The sequence below is a fragment of the Anopheles arabiensis genome, chromosome 2 (genome assembly GCF_016920715.1).
Source record: "Anopheles arabiensis isolate DONGOLA chromosome 2, AaraD3, whole genome shotgun sequence".
In the NCBI taxonomy this organism is placed as follows: domain Eukaryota; kingdom Metazoa; phylum Arthropoda; class Insecta; order Diptera; family Culicidae; genus Anopheles; species Anopheles arabiensis.
Window position 1 is genome coordinate 23,868,993 of NC_053517.1, and position 15,681 is coordinate 23,884,673.

Here is a 15,681-nt window from a genome sequence, read left to right on the forward strand (position 1 = left end):
TTAACAAATTGAGTAAATACAGATAAATCAACTAATAAAGCAACTTGTAAAAAATAAGGTCAAAACGAACAACAGAGAGCAACATTGTGTTTGAGACGTTGTTCAACATTGGAAAGAGAAGAAAAAAACGACAAAATCGACATTGTTCCCGGCAATGTGCGAATGCACCGATAGCATCCTTTGATTTAATATTCACGCTGACGGAACATCCCTCCCGACGCTACCGATCGACACCATTAAATCAGGCCACGTGGAAACGCAACCATTTGCAACTGACATTCGTGCCGAGCTTCCCGCGGGACTGTTGGTCCTGCTGTTGCTTCCAGCTACCTCCTCATTACCCCCCCCCCCCCCCAAAGTATGTGAACTTTTCTTTATCTCACGTGCAATATGCAACAGTGCACGTCACACAAACGTAAAGTACAACCTTGAAAGAGGGTTCTTTTTGTGTTGTACCGCTTTTTTACAGCATGTTATATTTCCCCCTTAAAACCGCTCCATCGACACATACTTTATTGATCAAAGGACTACACCATGCACCAGACCTCGAGACCTCGCATCGTTGTGCGTGGCTTTTCATACTTCAACTATTTGTCACGCCACATTGTATAGTGGGCCGGGTTTTACCTTACCGGGCAATTAAATTAACAGTATTCTCTCACGAGGGTGTGGGAGATTTTTTTTGTTTCGGTTAATTATATTTATACGCATTGTCACGCGCGGCACGCAATGTGGCCAAAATTGTCGATAAACGGGGCGGGAGTGTGAAAGATAATTGAAAATTAATCATTATTCTATCGATCTCATCCCCTTGGAGAGCTGGTGGTGAATATGGTATAGCATTAATTATTGCTTTCCAATGTGTACCATGCCTGACTGTTGAATGCAAAATTATTAAATAATAAATTTAATCATATTAATCTGTACATTAATTGAGTACGTAAGAAAGAAGCATTTTTTATCAATTAATTTGTTGAAATTCCATTCCGTGTGATGCAATCCAGAAAAAAACGGAGTGCAAAAATGCGTGTCCCATTTAAAACAGAATTCGCTGTCCTGCCTGTCACGGCGGCAATGGAGCCATTAAAACATTCTTTATCCCTAACCACACCATAATTATTACGTGGCACAAAGACAAAAAAAACTTACATCAAACAAACCATCAAACACAGTTCAAATCGAAACAGGAAGTGTTTGTCGTGAATGTGCTTGTGGCCATCATGCTGCCGATGTTGTAATCGCCGGCATTGCGCCGGCAATGCGCGTTCCCCGATCGAATTTTTGTGTGTGCGTGCATGTGTGCGATTATGATGGCGCAGTATGGCGAAGGTACCAGCAGCAGCACCAGGTGCGATATCTTGGGCTAGGCGAGCGGAATGCACAAAACCCTGCAAAGGTGATCCCACTTCAATATGGTTCCCACTTTCACTAGGGACGCGGCGACACCCGTAAACGGGGGAACAACACACAGACAGACACAGGGGACGTTGGGACGTGCCGCGACCGATTGAACGTCATCGAAAACGATTTAATTTGTTAGTGATTAATTGCGAAACAATTATGCGACGTGACGGTACGGAGCAGGTTGGACGAATCCATGTGTTTGTGTATGTGTGTTTTTTTGAGAAGAGAAACTTTCGTTACAAAATAATAAAAAAAACATGAACATTTTGAATTAGCTTGGAGCTAACTTGTACAATATTACAAGCCCTTTTTGTCAGTAAATATTTTAAACGAACTGATTCTGCTTCTTAAGTAGCGTAACAAGCGCAGTCAGCCACGGACTGCCATAAGCCACTAATGAGCTTGACGGTGCTCGGTCCATACTGAGACTTGAGCCCATGGTGGGAATTTTGTTTGAAAAAATCATTGATTGGGAGAAAAACCTGAAAAGTGGATCGAAAATTATTCAAATATGGTATAGTCTCATCAGCAAGATTTGTTAATTGAACAAAAAAAAAAGCAGCAAAACTGCAGTTATACAATACCGTAATGAGGCTTTTAATTCTGATTTTAGAGAAAATCTAAATCGTAATGTAAATTGGATATTCACACCAAAAATCAATTTTTGACATTGTTTTAACTCAAATCAAGTAGTAGTAGGTCCCTGCAGGTAAATTAGTAAGTAAACACCATTAAATAAGTAAAATTAACAGTTTCAAATCTCCGTTTTGTATCACTAATTTGTATTGATATCCACGCTCAATTAATCGCACAATTGATCACGCGATACTGTCATTTACCCCCCTCCACTGTTGTATCTGTGGCTGAAACAAGTTCTTCTAAAATGTTAGGGACTTATTCTACTGCTAACACTTTTGAACACACTTTATATCTCCTGACCATTCTTCATATTCCTTCATTTGGAAGCTACCGAGTTGGAGCATATCGAAGCTAGCTACCGTTTCAGCACGAGACACAGAGGAGCGCAAATCAGGGTGGCCTGTTTGAATTGGTTTAAATGAAGAATCGTAGCCATTACCCAACTGAAGATACTTCTGGTCAATTATGCTCTAATTATCGATCAGAGAAGAACAAGAGCGCACTTGGCAATAGTACGACACGAGCGGCGTTCAGATTACACCTTTTTTTTCGTATGAAAGTCATTCAAGACTGCGTTATTTCGATGAAACTTATTCGATGTTGTATAATTTTACAAGAAAATGATGCTTAAAACACAAAATAACACTTTATATTGCGAAAATAACAACGAGAAACCCCGATTGGTTCAATTGTAAACTACGCACTACGAGCAAAACGACAGTAGTCATTCAAGACTGCGTTATTTCGATGAAACTTATTCGATGTTGTATAATTTTAGTAGCAAGACGGCAGTAGTAAACAAAGCATTTATGGTATACTGCGATGTTTGGTGCATCAATGGTTAGTTGTACCAATAATGAACATTCGAAAAAAAGGCAAATTTTCAATGTGATTTTGGAAAATTTTGATAAGAAGTCGTTAAATAACTAATATTTTGCACCAAAATGATGATTTTATGATAAAATTAAGGTTAGATGCTTGAAAATCGCTAATATCCTACAGAAATGTTGAAATAGACTGTTTAAGACCGAAAATAGCGTTTGTTATAGCCATAATTGGTGCTATAGCCACAATTGGTACGCTTACCCTAATATACATTTTAACAATTGAAACAACTAATCCAAAGATACGAATCGTTCGCAATAAGTTCCCTAGAACATTCTGGACTCTTCCCACAACTATGGTCTAGCTTGGGATCGTTCCGTAGTACCGTGTAAGGCTTATTTGGCTAAAAGCCACATACATTACTGTTTTTCGATGTAGGATGATGTTAAGGGAAAAGTAAAGGCTTCGTTTTCTAATTTCCCCCCTCGAACTATGCCCTGTCCGCATTATCTGCATCTTCACTATTACAGGAAACATTTGCATGGTTCTTAGATTGAGTAGAAATCAAAATCAAATCAGGACCAATGAAGTGAAAAATAATTAGTGAGTCACTAACTTACTTACATACTAACATGTCACTTCAACACTACCAACGCGTCCCTTGTAAAGCCATTCAACCCACTCCAGAAAAAAACACTAGCCAACCCAAACTGCATTGTGCAGCATACAGGCAACCCCATCGATAACTCGGGCACTAAGTCAACAGGTTTGTGCGGTGCTACTGCATACTTTGTCACTGGCGATAAAATTTCCGCAACGGCAGCTTCATTCACAAGCCAAACTACCAGAGCAGAGCGACCATCTGGAACGAGAGGGGCAACAACAACAAAAAATGGCGTTTGCGAACCGTACGCGCATAGATCGCTAACGCTCATTCATCCCAATACGGGAGCTGGAAGCTGGTTGGAGAGGGGCAATGGCGATATGACACAACCCTAGTCCCCTGGTTGGCCACAAACTAGTCAAACCTGGCCAAACCCTTAATAGGGCAGGTCCACGATGCATCTGCGGATATGTGGCGGGTATGTGGAGCCCGGTTTTTGTTTTTGCTATCATGCCACGATGTCCACCAGCACGGCGGACGGATGGATGGGTTTCGGGCAGCGCCGATAAGCCCAGCGAAAAGGGCTGTGCAGTGCGCCGCGGTGAACCATATGGTGAAAGATTCGCCTAATTGGAGCGGTTATGACACGGCCGCGCTCCCGTTTAGTGACAGGAGCCGAAGTCGCGCGCAGCTTCCGCGTTGCGGCCGGCTTGGCCGGGCTTTGGCGTTTGCTGCGGTTTGATATAAAAATACTTAGCCGGTACAGTTTCGTCAGTAGATCAGTGGCACAGTTCGAGGTGTTTAGTACTTGTGTTGTAGTAACCGTGCGCGGAAACCGGGCCAGACCAGCCAGACGAGATGAAGTTTGCCAGTGTGAAGAAGGTTCGTGCATTGAGAAATGACGTTCTAGGGTCGCAGTTTAATCGTTCATCGTTGGCTCGTTTGCAGGTGTGCTGTGTTCTGTTCGTTCTGGCGATTGCCAGGGTGCATGGTGCCGCCCAGCGGGAAGGAACCGAGCATCAGAAGCGTGCGATCGGGCACGGGTATGGGTTGGGGCTGGGGCTGGACGCTCTGGCTGCACCGGCCGCCCTAACAGCACCGGCTGCCATCGGAGTGCCGCACGGTGCGTCCATTGGCCCTATTCTAGGATCATCGATTGCGGGCCCGATCGGACCGACGCTTGCCGGACCGATCGGAATTCCGGCTGGATCGATTGGACTTTCGGCGGGATCGATCGGACTACCGGCCGGGCCAATTGGACTTCCGGCTGGACCGATCGGACTGCCTGCGGGACCGTTCATTGGGGGAGCGTTTGCACCGGCAGCGCTTCCAGCACTTCCCGCTCCCGGGCCAGTGTTTGCACCCGCTCCACCGACCGTTGCCGTTGCGCCGACGGTAACACGCAACATACTGACCACGGTGCAGCAGCCCGTCCCCGTACCCTACCCGCAGCCCGTGCCGGTCGATCGTCCCGTACCGTACCCGGTGCACGTGTCCGTTCCAGTCGATCGTCCCGTCCCGGTTCCGCACCCGGTAGCCGTCCCCGTTCACGTACCGCGACCCTACCCGGTTCCAGTTCCGCAGCCGTATCCGGTCACCGTCACCAAGTAAGTGTCCAAACACTCTCACTCCACGTGTCTTGTAAAACCGCGTCCACACAACACTCACTTCATTCTGAACGCTTTTTTTCAGAACCGTACCTGTACCGGTGCCCGCTCCGTACCCGGTACACCATGCCGTCCCGGTACCGCAGCCCGTCCCGGTTCCGCAACCCATCCCCGTACCGCAACCCGTCGCTGTGCCGCATCCGGTCGCCGTGCCGCATCCGGTGGTGGTACCGGCGCCCGTCCCCACGCTGCCCATTGCTCCGCTGCCCTCGTACGGGTACGGTGGGTTCCTGCCGCCCTACTACGGCAAGGTGTACGGCGGTGGCATCACGCTGCAGAAGGTGTACACCGGCCACCATCACGGGCTCGGGCTGCTCGGGCTGAAGAAGTATCTCGGCTAGATGGCAGGGGAGTTTTGGACGGGGAGGATTATTGTAGTCATTCCAGGTGTCATACCGCGCCGAGAACGTTCGCCGTGGGTTTAGACTGTCCGTAACGTGTATGCGTTATTGAGCTTAAAGTAGGACACGGCGAAAGGAGGAACGCATTCCGCGGGAGGAAAGAATTTCGTTGTTTACCAGTGTAATTTTACCAAATAAAAGTTGTTTGCTAGGTGTGTCGGTCGTACGGACACATTAGTACTTTAACTATGTGTGTGTAAGATGTGTTAGAGCTTGGTTGGCCACATTCCGGAACGATACATTAGGAATTTCTGGAGCATCCTTTCCACATAACAACGTTGTGACATGTTCCCGTTAAGCGTTTCATCCGTTTCATCTACGGCAATACATCATTATTCTTATTAATTTCGGGTCTCCGTTCGTGGCGTTGTTGAAAAAACAATAAATAATTCAAAACGTATGGTTCAGAGCTCATGCACGAACAAGACTAACTTTTTACAATTAATACCAAGTGACAAATTATACCTCATAGCCAGTGACGGAAAAGCAGCTTTAAACCATCACAATTGTAATGGTTTAACACTTTCCAGACAGAACATAAGGTATGCTAGTTGCACTACTTATTCAACTCCCAAGAGTCATACTGCTTATTCAAATTATTATTATGCTCAGTTGGGCCGGTCTGGTGGTACAGTCGTCAACTCGTGCGACTTAACAACATGCCCGACATGGGTTCAAGCCCCGAATAATCCATACCTCCATACGGTAGGACTGACTATCCTGCTATGTGTAATCAGTAGTAAGTCACTGAAAGCTAAACTCACTTCACTAGTAGTGGGCAACAGGCAGGCCTTGACCGACAACGGTTGTTGTGCCAATGAAGAAGAAGAAGAATTATGCTCAGTAAAATATATATACCTATCACTATGAGTATCAGCATTTTTTTTGGAAAAACCGACAAATAAAAACGTTCAATTTAATAACATGAAGAACCAGGACATTGTTGTCAATTATAGAGGTTTGTCGGCAAATCAAAAAGATTATAAGGTGTTTGTGTACTTGGGCGTAAGGCAAGTTGTATTTCTGCATCCTGAGGAAACAATTCACCTTAGTAACGGACAATGGAGATTGCTTGAATGTTCCATTACTCTCATAAGCATCTGAACCTTTACAACCACGAGCAGTTGTGCAGCACAAGACGTTCGTCTGGCTTCTGTGAACTGGTCATGTTAGAACCATGGATCTAGATGGTCCAACTCGTAAAGGTCTTTTAGAACATAGGGGGCGTGGTAGACACGGTTTTAAGGTGGCAAGACCGGACCGAACCGGAGAAGATGTCCGTCTTAAAGACCGGAATTAAGGTTTGTACAGATGAAGGCACGTGACCGTGAGCGGTTTCCGACACTCCTGCAGCAGTTAGTACGAACACCACAGTAAACATCACATTGCATACTTTCAGGCGCTTCCAGGAGAGTCACTATGCGGTGTCGCAAGTGACATATTTAGCCGGCAAAGTCTTTAAAAAAATAAAAATAAAAAATTAGCCGGGGTGTGGGACAAGATCAAAGGTTTACAGTTATTTGAACAATTTTCTCAATCTGCAAAGAGCAAACTCAAGTGTTAACTAACATAGTATTCAAACACAACAAACATTCAAAAGCGAACGCTCGCGCTTTAATTCGTACACACCATGCTAATGCAGAAAAGGAAATAAAACAAGTTTGAACACCAAGATCAAAGGCAGTTGTGGTAGCGAAGGAACAAAAGTAGTTATACCAACTCCTATTGAATATGTGATTAGCATTGAAAGTAGCGAATGTAGCTGATAAGCAGCTTAAACGCCCAGCACAATTTAGCCACTTTACATGCAGAGGCTTTTGTGCGATGCTAACATCTACGCAACGGCAAACAGCAGGTTAAGTAATCTAGTTTTACTCGGTTTCTTATTGGCTCCTGTGTTGCCAAACGCCAATATAGATCGAGAGGATTAGTTAACCGTCAGCAAAAATGCGTCCCCGATGCCCTCATACTGTCACAGGATATATTGTGCCGTCGTGAGATTCGGTTTAAAGGCAGCAAACTATCTTGCAGGGTGAATGGAATTGCCCTTTTGCCATCTTGCCCAGCAGTATATTGGAAATGTTAAATTATGATTCATTTCATGTTGTGTCCTTGTCTCTACCTATACGGCTGCGAATGTTTCTAGCAATTTCCAGTTCCAATTTCCTTACCCTAAAAAAGGGGAAGTCAAAAGGTCAAAAGGATAAGGAATTAGTAATAGAAAGTGATTAAATTGTAGCACGTGTTGCTAGAAATTGTAACATTTGTAATATACTAGAAATTGTAATATTTTAGCCTATTTATTGTTTCTTTCGGCTGGGAGGAAATTTCGACCTAAATAGTATGCATTACATGATGAAAAACATTAAATCCTAATGAATAATTCATCATTAATATATAGCTTAGGTCGAAGGATTAATGTAGGATTAAAATAGGTTAGTTAGGATTAGTTTCATTCAAAAATTTTGCTCGGGGTTTTTTTTCTTCTAATTTTTCCAACAACGACAATCCTAAACACAAAAAAAAAAGTTTAAAAATTCAAATTGGCAGGGCTAGCTAAACTGTTCAAACAATGAGGAAAGAAAACGAATTCGAACCCATTACAAATCTACAAGAGTACCCATTGTACACTGTACACAAATTTCAAATCAATAAAAACTTGTATACTATACTACTACTACTACATGATGAAAACTGATTAATTATTATCAGTTGAGATGAAGAGCTACTAAGGTGATAATTCTCATTCTATCCTCCTCTTAAAACAAAATTAAATTGCTTTTTTGTTGTTGTTATTTTTGTTTATTTTCAGCTAAACGCAGCACACACGCATAATGCTAGAGTTGGACGCTAAGGGGCAAACGGTGGGTTCTGGTATTGCTCGCTTAACGACGGTGCAGGGTGGAGTAAACGGCGCTGTGGTACAGCGGCGCATGGTAGGCGGCGAGCGGCGCATGGTGCAGAACCGGCGCGTGGGCAACGTACGTCTTGGCGATCGGGGCGTGGTACGCAACCGGGGCAGCCACCAGCGGGGCCGAGTGAGCGATCACCGGTGCGGGGGCAACGTACGAGTGCGACACCACGGCCGGGGCGTGATGGTAGCCCAGACCGAAGTGAATGCCACGCTTCGCCTTCATCGACTCCATCGGCTGATCATCGGCGTAGACCGAAGCGACGAGCACGAGCACAGCGATAGCCTAGAACGAACGAAAAGTCACACCCAACAGTCACTAAACTGATTCAAACCACTTCCCAGTCACCGGCTTGCCCACAGATCCCACAGGAATCCTCGCTGAAGTATCCTGAAGTACAGCCACGCTTCGATTACGTCAAACACTCACCAAGAATTTCATTTTGCTGGTTGGGTTTTTGTTTTTGCAGGTTGATTGCACGACGAGAGCCTTACGAGTGCAGTGGTTGAGCTGTGCGAGATTTATGATACAGTCTGAGGCTGCCGTGCGTGCCTTTTATACTTCGCACGCACGCACCAGCTCTAGGACCCCCACAGACACACACACGCACACGCACAGTTACCCCAAAACAGTTGCCCGCCGAGTCGGAAGGTTGCGCCCCCTTTCAGATCAGGCCAGTGACCGGACCGGATCGCATGATCAAAAGGGACAGGTCACGGTGGGAAGGAAGGTGGGCAGGTCGAGCGCGATTACTCTGCTCAGTTTGTCAACCGACCTGGCGGTCTGTCTGTGTCTGTCCCCCACAGCTCCCCCACCCTACCAACAACTGTAGCAACAAGTTCGATCCGAAGTGTGGTGCGGCAAATCGGTGGCTCCAAAACGCAATCTTGTAACGCTTACGCGAAAGGGAACACCGTTTAGAAGTGTAACGGATGCAGACGGATGCGATTGTAAGGGAGAAGGGTGAATGCAATCCCGACAATTGTGTACCTTCTGCCCCACCTGCCCTTAATTAGGCTTCCCTTAGTTTCCCACGATAGATTACAGATTTGGGGTTTGTTAAAATGTGTCTTTCATCGTTTGGTCGCTTTCGCCCATCGGACCAGCACAGCCAAAAGTTTCGCGCACTGAGAAGATGGTAATGAGTTAAAAGTTTCAGTGTGCGATAGAATTAAGTTCTTATCAACCCTGCCACTTGCTCCAATGCTTTCTGCCCCAGTCCCGGACCTTTCGAGGACATTCGGGGCAGATGTTGGCGGTGTGTTTAAGCGGAGGTTTAAGCTGCAACAATCAGGCACCGTATGATGGGGTAGAGTTGAGCCGCTTATCGTTTACGCTGCCGGCAGGTTGAAATGGAGCAGGATGAAGCTGTTAATGGCAAAAGTTGTCATCGCTGCACAAGCTTCAACGGGGACGATGGTTCGATTGTTGGGAGCATCATTTTATCGATTCGTTCACTAAAATGTGATGCAAAGTTGACGCCTTGACGCAGTTCGATCCTAGGTGGGGCTATGTTTAACGTATTCAAGCGTGTTTTAAGAATGAAAAGTGTTATTATTTGATTTGTACCAGAAATTGATTAATACTTCGATACTGTTTCACAAAAAAGGAGTAGATTTTCGTCAAACTAACACCGCAAAGCTTATGTAATAAATTTCTGCAATAAATAAATACATTTTTTGTTATACTCGTATTGGTTCATTTTCAGTTGTTTTAATTACATTTGTTGTAATGTGAGAGCGAAATAGTGAATGAAGAAGACAAACGGATATTTGTGCATTCCCAGCATTTTTACCTCCAAGTGCGATTGATTTTACAAATTTTAGATCATTTTGGAGCACAAACAAAATCAGCATTTATCAAAGTTTTACACCTTACTTTTATATTTGTGTTTAATATTTTTTAAAATTTGCTTGAGATTAGCATGTCTTACTGAATTTTAAAGAGCGTATGCAATTTTTTCCCAATATTAAATAATACATTTCTATGTACCAATCAATTGTGTCTAAGCGTTTTAATATTTAAACTGTCAATGTATTGCACAATATAAGCAATGCTTTTTTGAGATGTGCAATTTTCTGTATCATGGAAACTATTACTACTACTTCAATCACACCATATCTTTAAAAATCATTAAATTAATTGTTACGATCAATCGGATCACTTGTTCAACCCATTGCATTGAGAAAAAAAAACCATAAAACATGAATTCTATGTACAAGTTACATCCAGCACGGCTTGCAATCTCTGATAAGAGGACGTACAGCCAGTTTGTGCACCATCACCATGCGTGCGAGCCTCCAAAACAGATCGGGCGTCAACAGAATGTTTGTCCTGTCCTTTGAAGACGGATACGTTTGTTTTGCTTTTAACTCCGGCTTTACCTCCACCACACGCAATGCCGTGTTTGGTGAGGGCATGTTTTTATTTTCGTTCACCCCGGCACACCGACAAACCTGCAAAGCTGCCAACTTTCCGGCTTAGATGCACCGTTTACGGTAGTTTTAGTAGCCGCACGTGAGCTGCATTGCTGAAATGATCGTGCGAAAATTTCATTCCAAGTGCACACACACAGGCACACAAACCTCTGATGAGATGATATGGCATTTATGGGAGTCGTAGTTCGCATAATGCGCATTAAAAACCCCCGCCCGCAACATGGAAGTCGGTCAATTGTAACAAAAGCTTTCCTTCAATTTGGGTATGATGTCGCTCGGTCTGATCCGCAAGCAGTGGACTGGATTGTTTAACGGACGAGCTACAAAAATAACCTTCCCGCAGTAGCAGCAGCCCCGGCACTACCGGCAGGATAGGTGGCTAGCTGGCTGACATTGACCTTAAACCAGCTCCGTGTTGTTTGTGTACGGGGTGCAGACACCACCATCAATCAGTCCAGCCCGGGCCGAAAGCGATTCCGACGCGAAACACGTTTTCTGGCACAACAAACGGGAGACGCAAGCCTCCCTTTTTCGTGTGTGCCCCAGAGCCACACAATACCACACAGACGCACGCAGAGTCCCTGGAGTGACATTTACATGCTCTACAAAGCGCACCACAAACGCTACCGATCAGCCTTTGGTGACCAACAAGACAGTGATGCGCGATGCGTCTGCAGGGCACCGGCCGCAACCTTCCCATTGCGCTACGCTTCACTGTAAAAGGGTGTTTACTTCGTCTTGTTGTTTTGTTCTTCCTCCTCTTGCTCACTTAGCTCGTTGATTGACATTCGATAAGTGATCGAAGTGATCGATTCGGACGATATGTGCTCGCTCACTAATCACCCCAGCGATCAGCGGGCCACGATTGGCAGTTGGCCGGCGCAGCAAACTATCGTTTCGCAATGGCTGCGATCGCATTTGTAGCGACGCGCGTTACACCCCAAAAAAGGACAAAACTCAACTGATAATAACCAACAACGCGGATGGAGCGAGGGGTGGTGGTTTGAGGGCGACGAGTGAAAAGCTTAAATCAAAATCGTCATGAGTCACCGCAAACAGTCTATTGTTGACTATCAAATGTAAATAAAGTTCCCCCCTCTGCGCCCAGTCCCTTTCGGCAGACTCGCACCAGACCCATTCTCCCAGCCAGTACCGGTTACGAGAGCGGGGGCTTGTATCACCCTCCCCACAACCTTCCCACAACTGGGTGTGGGCGGAAGGTGTGTGTGTAAAGGGTATCAGTATGATTGAAAACACGCTGCTTGCACTCGCGCACTCTAACTGTATTTGGAGTACGCGGTGCGCACCAAACAGGTTCTCGGTGAGCAGGGTATGATACGCGCGTGTCAGTGGCACGCACATAAGTGCTGCCAAGCCCCGAGACATCTAGGCCCAGCATCGGGCGGGTTGGGGCAGGGCAAGTGTGTGTGTGTGTGTGTGTGTGTTTTGCTCGCTTGCGCAATGGCAGTACGCGGTACGGCAGACAGCATTTCAGACGCACCACCACGTGCGTCACGTGTTTTGTCTGGGAAAATCCACTTGGAACAGGCACGCCGGGTCGGGCGCGAAACCAATGCAAGCCTCGGACGCTGTCTAGAATGTGCCAGAATGTTGGTGGGTCGGTTTTCGGCCAGCACAGCAGGGCCATCTGAATGGCACAGGTGCGCAGCGGGACGAGCCGTTAATGAAGTGCTAGAACAATTATAAAACGATTTGTCTAGTGTAATTCAATCAGCCCAGTATGGAGCATCGGAGCGCGCTGGACCAAACTTGAAGGATGTGGCCATATCATCCGAGGGCGCCCCATGTGAATCGCAAAAAAAAAACAAAAATCGGTTGGTGAAGAGGGGTAGGAACAGCGGCTGAGACCTTTCGTAAGGACACACCGGTTGGGAATTGGTGCGGCGAGGTTATGCACTTCGATCGTTGCCAATCGGCCAATTGCAGCAAACATGATCTCGAAGGGAGAAACGCCGAAGTACCTCGGGCAAGTGTTGGCGACCTTTCAACGACATTTTCGTCGCTGCAGCTTGTGAGAATGACGAGGCTGTTCGAGTGGCTGTGTGTGTGCGTGTGCGTGCACACATGTACGCGGTACGATAGAAAGCACTGCATCGAGAACCGCCCGTGGTGGGTCGATCGACACCCGCTGCCCTGCAAATGCCCTGCGGGGGAGCCCTGACACGTGTTGAAACGCGTGCGTGAGCTACTTTTGCTTGCTGTTAAATTACCGAAACAATTAACCACCATTCAGCTCCGGGACCGCAGAAGGTTTAAGCCTGCGGGAAGGATGTGTTGTCATCGGTGCATCAGGGGCGCATGATTGGTTGTAATTCTGTTTCGTTTTATTTTGGGTCAATAAAACTATATCTTTTTCATATTATTCAATTGTGCTTCCAGAGCATAAACTCGGATTTGTTTGCAGGACTCCTGTAACAGTGTGGTAAACAACTGCCCTGGTGCTTTTCATCTGCTTGCTTTCGCAGAAAAACGCCCAAAAGTATGCAATCGCGTTTGTGTAAGAGTGTAAGTTAGCCCCGTCATGTTATGTTTGCACTATTTTAAGATTTTACTTCATGGTTTTGATCCATTCTGAATGTTTTGCATTTCTTGACATCCTCTTTTTGCTATAATTTGAGAGACTAAAGGTTTACTTGCAATGTGACAAACGATGCAAGTTAAATCGAGGCAAAGAGCTAAAATCCAACGAAAAAATGTATTTCCAGTTTTCAGCTCCTAAGAGCCCGCTGAATTAACTAATACTTATTAGCTAATTAAATGAATAAACGATTGCAACGAGCAGTGGGAATTTTATCCTTTTTTATATATTTAACATGTAATTCAGTACTATCCAAAGCTATGCGAAATGAATCCCCAAATAAAATTCTTATATAAACCAACCATGTTTCGCGATTCTGGGATTTTGTTCGCTGCTCGACTTAGTTTCACTGCGCATCTTAAAAACATTGTAAAGAAAGTTTCATCAATATGTAGCCTTAGACAGCCATCGATCGTTCGTCATCGATCGGTCTTCAGAACCACCTGTATTACACTCCTAATTCGTCCTTGACCCATTTTCCACGACGGGTCTGATGGCAAGAACATTCGGTAATTCGGTAATCCAACCATCGAGATGGTGAAATCTCGAATATTTGACCCATTTCTCGGTATCGGTATCTTGACATAGTGTTTCTACTGTTTCTCACAAAAAATCAATTGATTCGCTCATGAATTGCTTTATTGCACGGTATGAAATTTAGCCCATATTTCTATTTGCTACATTTGTCAACAACAAAACATTGACGTCAATTCGCGCTCAGATTGTTTGTTCAATTGTGCGTCGAAATTGTGCGTACTCGCGTTTTATATTTCACTCATCATCGCCTTTTCAACATATTCTACTTCCAGCCAGTGCACAGAGATGAAGCATCTCGCAATCTTCCTGCTGGTCGCTGCAGCCGCGCTGATCGAAGTACAGGGACAGAGTGAACCATGCTTGCTGTGGATGAAACCGCGTAAGTAAAGCAGTGCTTGAGTTGTGCTATTTTTCTTCCTGCTTAGCTAAAATTAAAACGTTTCGTGCCTTATTTCAGAGCCAACGTGTCCCACTAACGAACGATACACGTGCTGCAAGCCATGTCGCGAGTCCACATGCCTGTCCACCGGATTGCTTCCCAAATGTGCTGGGCCCTGCAAAGGAGGGTGTATTTGTAAAAATGGCTACATACGCGTCATAAACAATGGCAGATGTGTTCTACCGTCGAAATGCTCCAGTACTTTCCCATTTAAATTTTGATTTCTTGGTTGATGAAGGCGATGATTTGTTTTTGAGCAGAATAAAGATATTTTTCAATTTTCAAAATGCAAACCGAAAGCATTCCTTCTCTTTTCATTTGTGTGGGTACGATAAATTCAAGCACCCTGCACCATAGCATTCCAGCAGTGGAACGTTTCATTTCACGTATGATCGATCAGAAAACGCCTCCCGCACTCAATCAGTCGGTCGGTTCCGCCCGGGGAGGTACAATTATTTTTCACCTTAACATCTAAATCCCCACCATTGCCATTGGAGGCATGCCTTGTCATTGGTAAGGTGCTCATCACGCATTGATGACCCATGCTGAAGGGAACGGATAAAGAGGGACAGAAAGGTGGACAAAGACAATGGAGGAGTGCAGCTTTACGTCCACTGTACAGTCCCGTATCGATACACAATAGACCGACCGATCGAAGTGGAAGTCCGGACGGCAGCTTTATGGACAACTTGACACTGGCACAAAACCCCTAGTGATTGATGGAATGCGAGTATTTTGCGGTATGTTTCGGTTTTTGTCTCTTCCAACGGAGACGATTATTTATTGGTTTTTGAGATGTTTTAAAGACGTCACTGGCAGGTCTATTAATTTGGAGGAAAAAAAACCTAAAGTGCAAGAATTTACAAGTAAAAAATAAAGTTAGAGCTAAATACTTTGTTTGGTATTTTTGAATTTCCCTTTATCCCACAAAAGTATCAAGTCACAACCCATCAACGCACGAAACAATTCTCCTTCTTTGCGATCCTTGAGTTACCCCGCAAGCGGCCGCTGCGTCTGACGCACCATAGAGAACTTTCTCATCTAATTACCTACAATTAACATTATTTATTCTACCATTTTACACTACGGTACGGGCAGCCGACTGGCGGACAATTGAAAACAGAAATGCGTCCTTCCCACGTCGATCAATAGCACATTTGCATTTTCTCAAAATAGGTTTGGCGAGAATGTGTTTTACGCGCGTTTAAGGACACCT

General features: G+C 45.1%; 3 protein-coding genes across 3 annotated transcripts; 2 read left to right on the forward strand and 1 right to left on the reverse strand.

The window, feature by feature from the left end:
- Positions 1 to 4,249: 4,249 nt before the first annotated feature.
- On the forward strand, positions 4,250 to 5,726 carry LOC120897872 (tetra-peptide repeat homeobox protein 1-like). Its single transcript, XM_040303011.1, has 3 exons — positions 4,250 to 4,354; positions 4,421 to 5,079; positions 5,165 to 5,726. The coding sequence occupies exons 1-3, from the start codon at positions 4,331 to 4,333 to the stop codon at positions 5,478 to 5,480; spliced, it is 999 nt and encodes a 332-aa protein (XP_040158945.1). The 5' UTR covers positions 4,250 to 4,330; the 3' UTR covers positions 5,481 to 5,726.
- A 2,584-nt stretch (positions 5,727 to 8,310) lies between these two features.
- On the reverse strand, positions 8,311 to 8,991 carry LOC120894947 (larval/pupal cuticle protein H1C). Its single transcript, XM_040297859.1, has 2 exons — positions 8,882 to 8,991; positions 8,311 to 8,737 (listed from the first exon to the last, which is right to left on the reverse strand). The coding sequence occupies exons 1-2, from the start codon at positions 8,891 to 8,893 to the stop codon at positions 8,426 to 8,428; spliced, it is 324 nt and encodes a 107-aa protein (XP_040153793.1). The 5' UTR covers positions 8,894 to 8,991; the 3' UTR covers positions 8,311 to 8,425.
- Positions 8,992 to 14,277: 5,286 nt separating this feature from the next.
- LOC120894951 (venom serine protease inhibitor) lies at positions 14,278 to 14,699 on the forward strand. The gene is made up of 2 exons (XM_040297862.1): positions 14,278 to 14,405; positions 14,484 to 14,699. Exons 1-2 carry the CDS (start codon positions 14,312 to 14,314, stop codon positions 14,684 to 14,686), a joined length of 297 nt encoding a protein of 98 aa, XP_040153796.1. The 5' UTR covers positions 14,278 to 14,311; the 3' UTR covers positions 14,687 to 14,699.
- Positions 14,700 to 15,681: the final 982 nt, after the last annotated feature.

Excerpts from the sequence above, each read along its gene's own strand:
- LOC120894951 (XM_040297862.1), top strand. The coding sequence starts at position 14,312 with ATGAAGCATCTCGCAATCTTCCTGCTGGTCGCTGCAGCCGCGCTGATC. Across the intron at positions 14,406-14,483 it reads CTTGCTGTGGATGAAACCGC|AGCCAACGTGTCCCACTAAC; the intron begins GTAAGTAAAGCA and ends GCCTTATTTCAG.
- LOC120897872 (XM_040303011.1), top strand. The coding sequence starts at position 4,331 with ATGAAGTTTGCCAGTGTGAAGAAG. Across the intron at positions 4,355-4,420 it reads AGTTTGCCAGTGTGAAGAAG|GTGTGCTGTGTTCTGTTCGT; the intron begins GTTCGTGCATTG and ends GCTCGTTTGCAG. Across the intron at positions 5,080-5,164 it reads TATCCGGTCACCGTCACCAA|AACCGTACCTGTACCGGTGC; the intron begins GTAAGTGTCCAA and ends GCTTTTTTTCAG.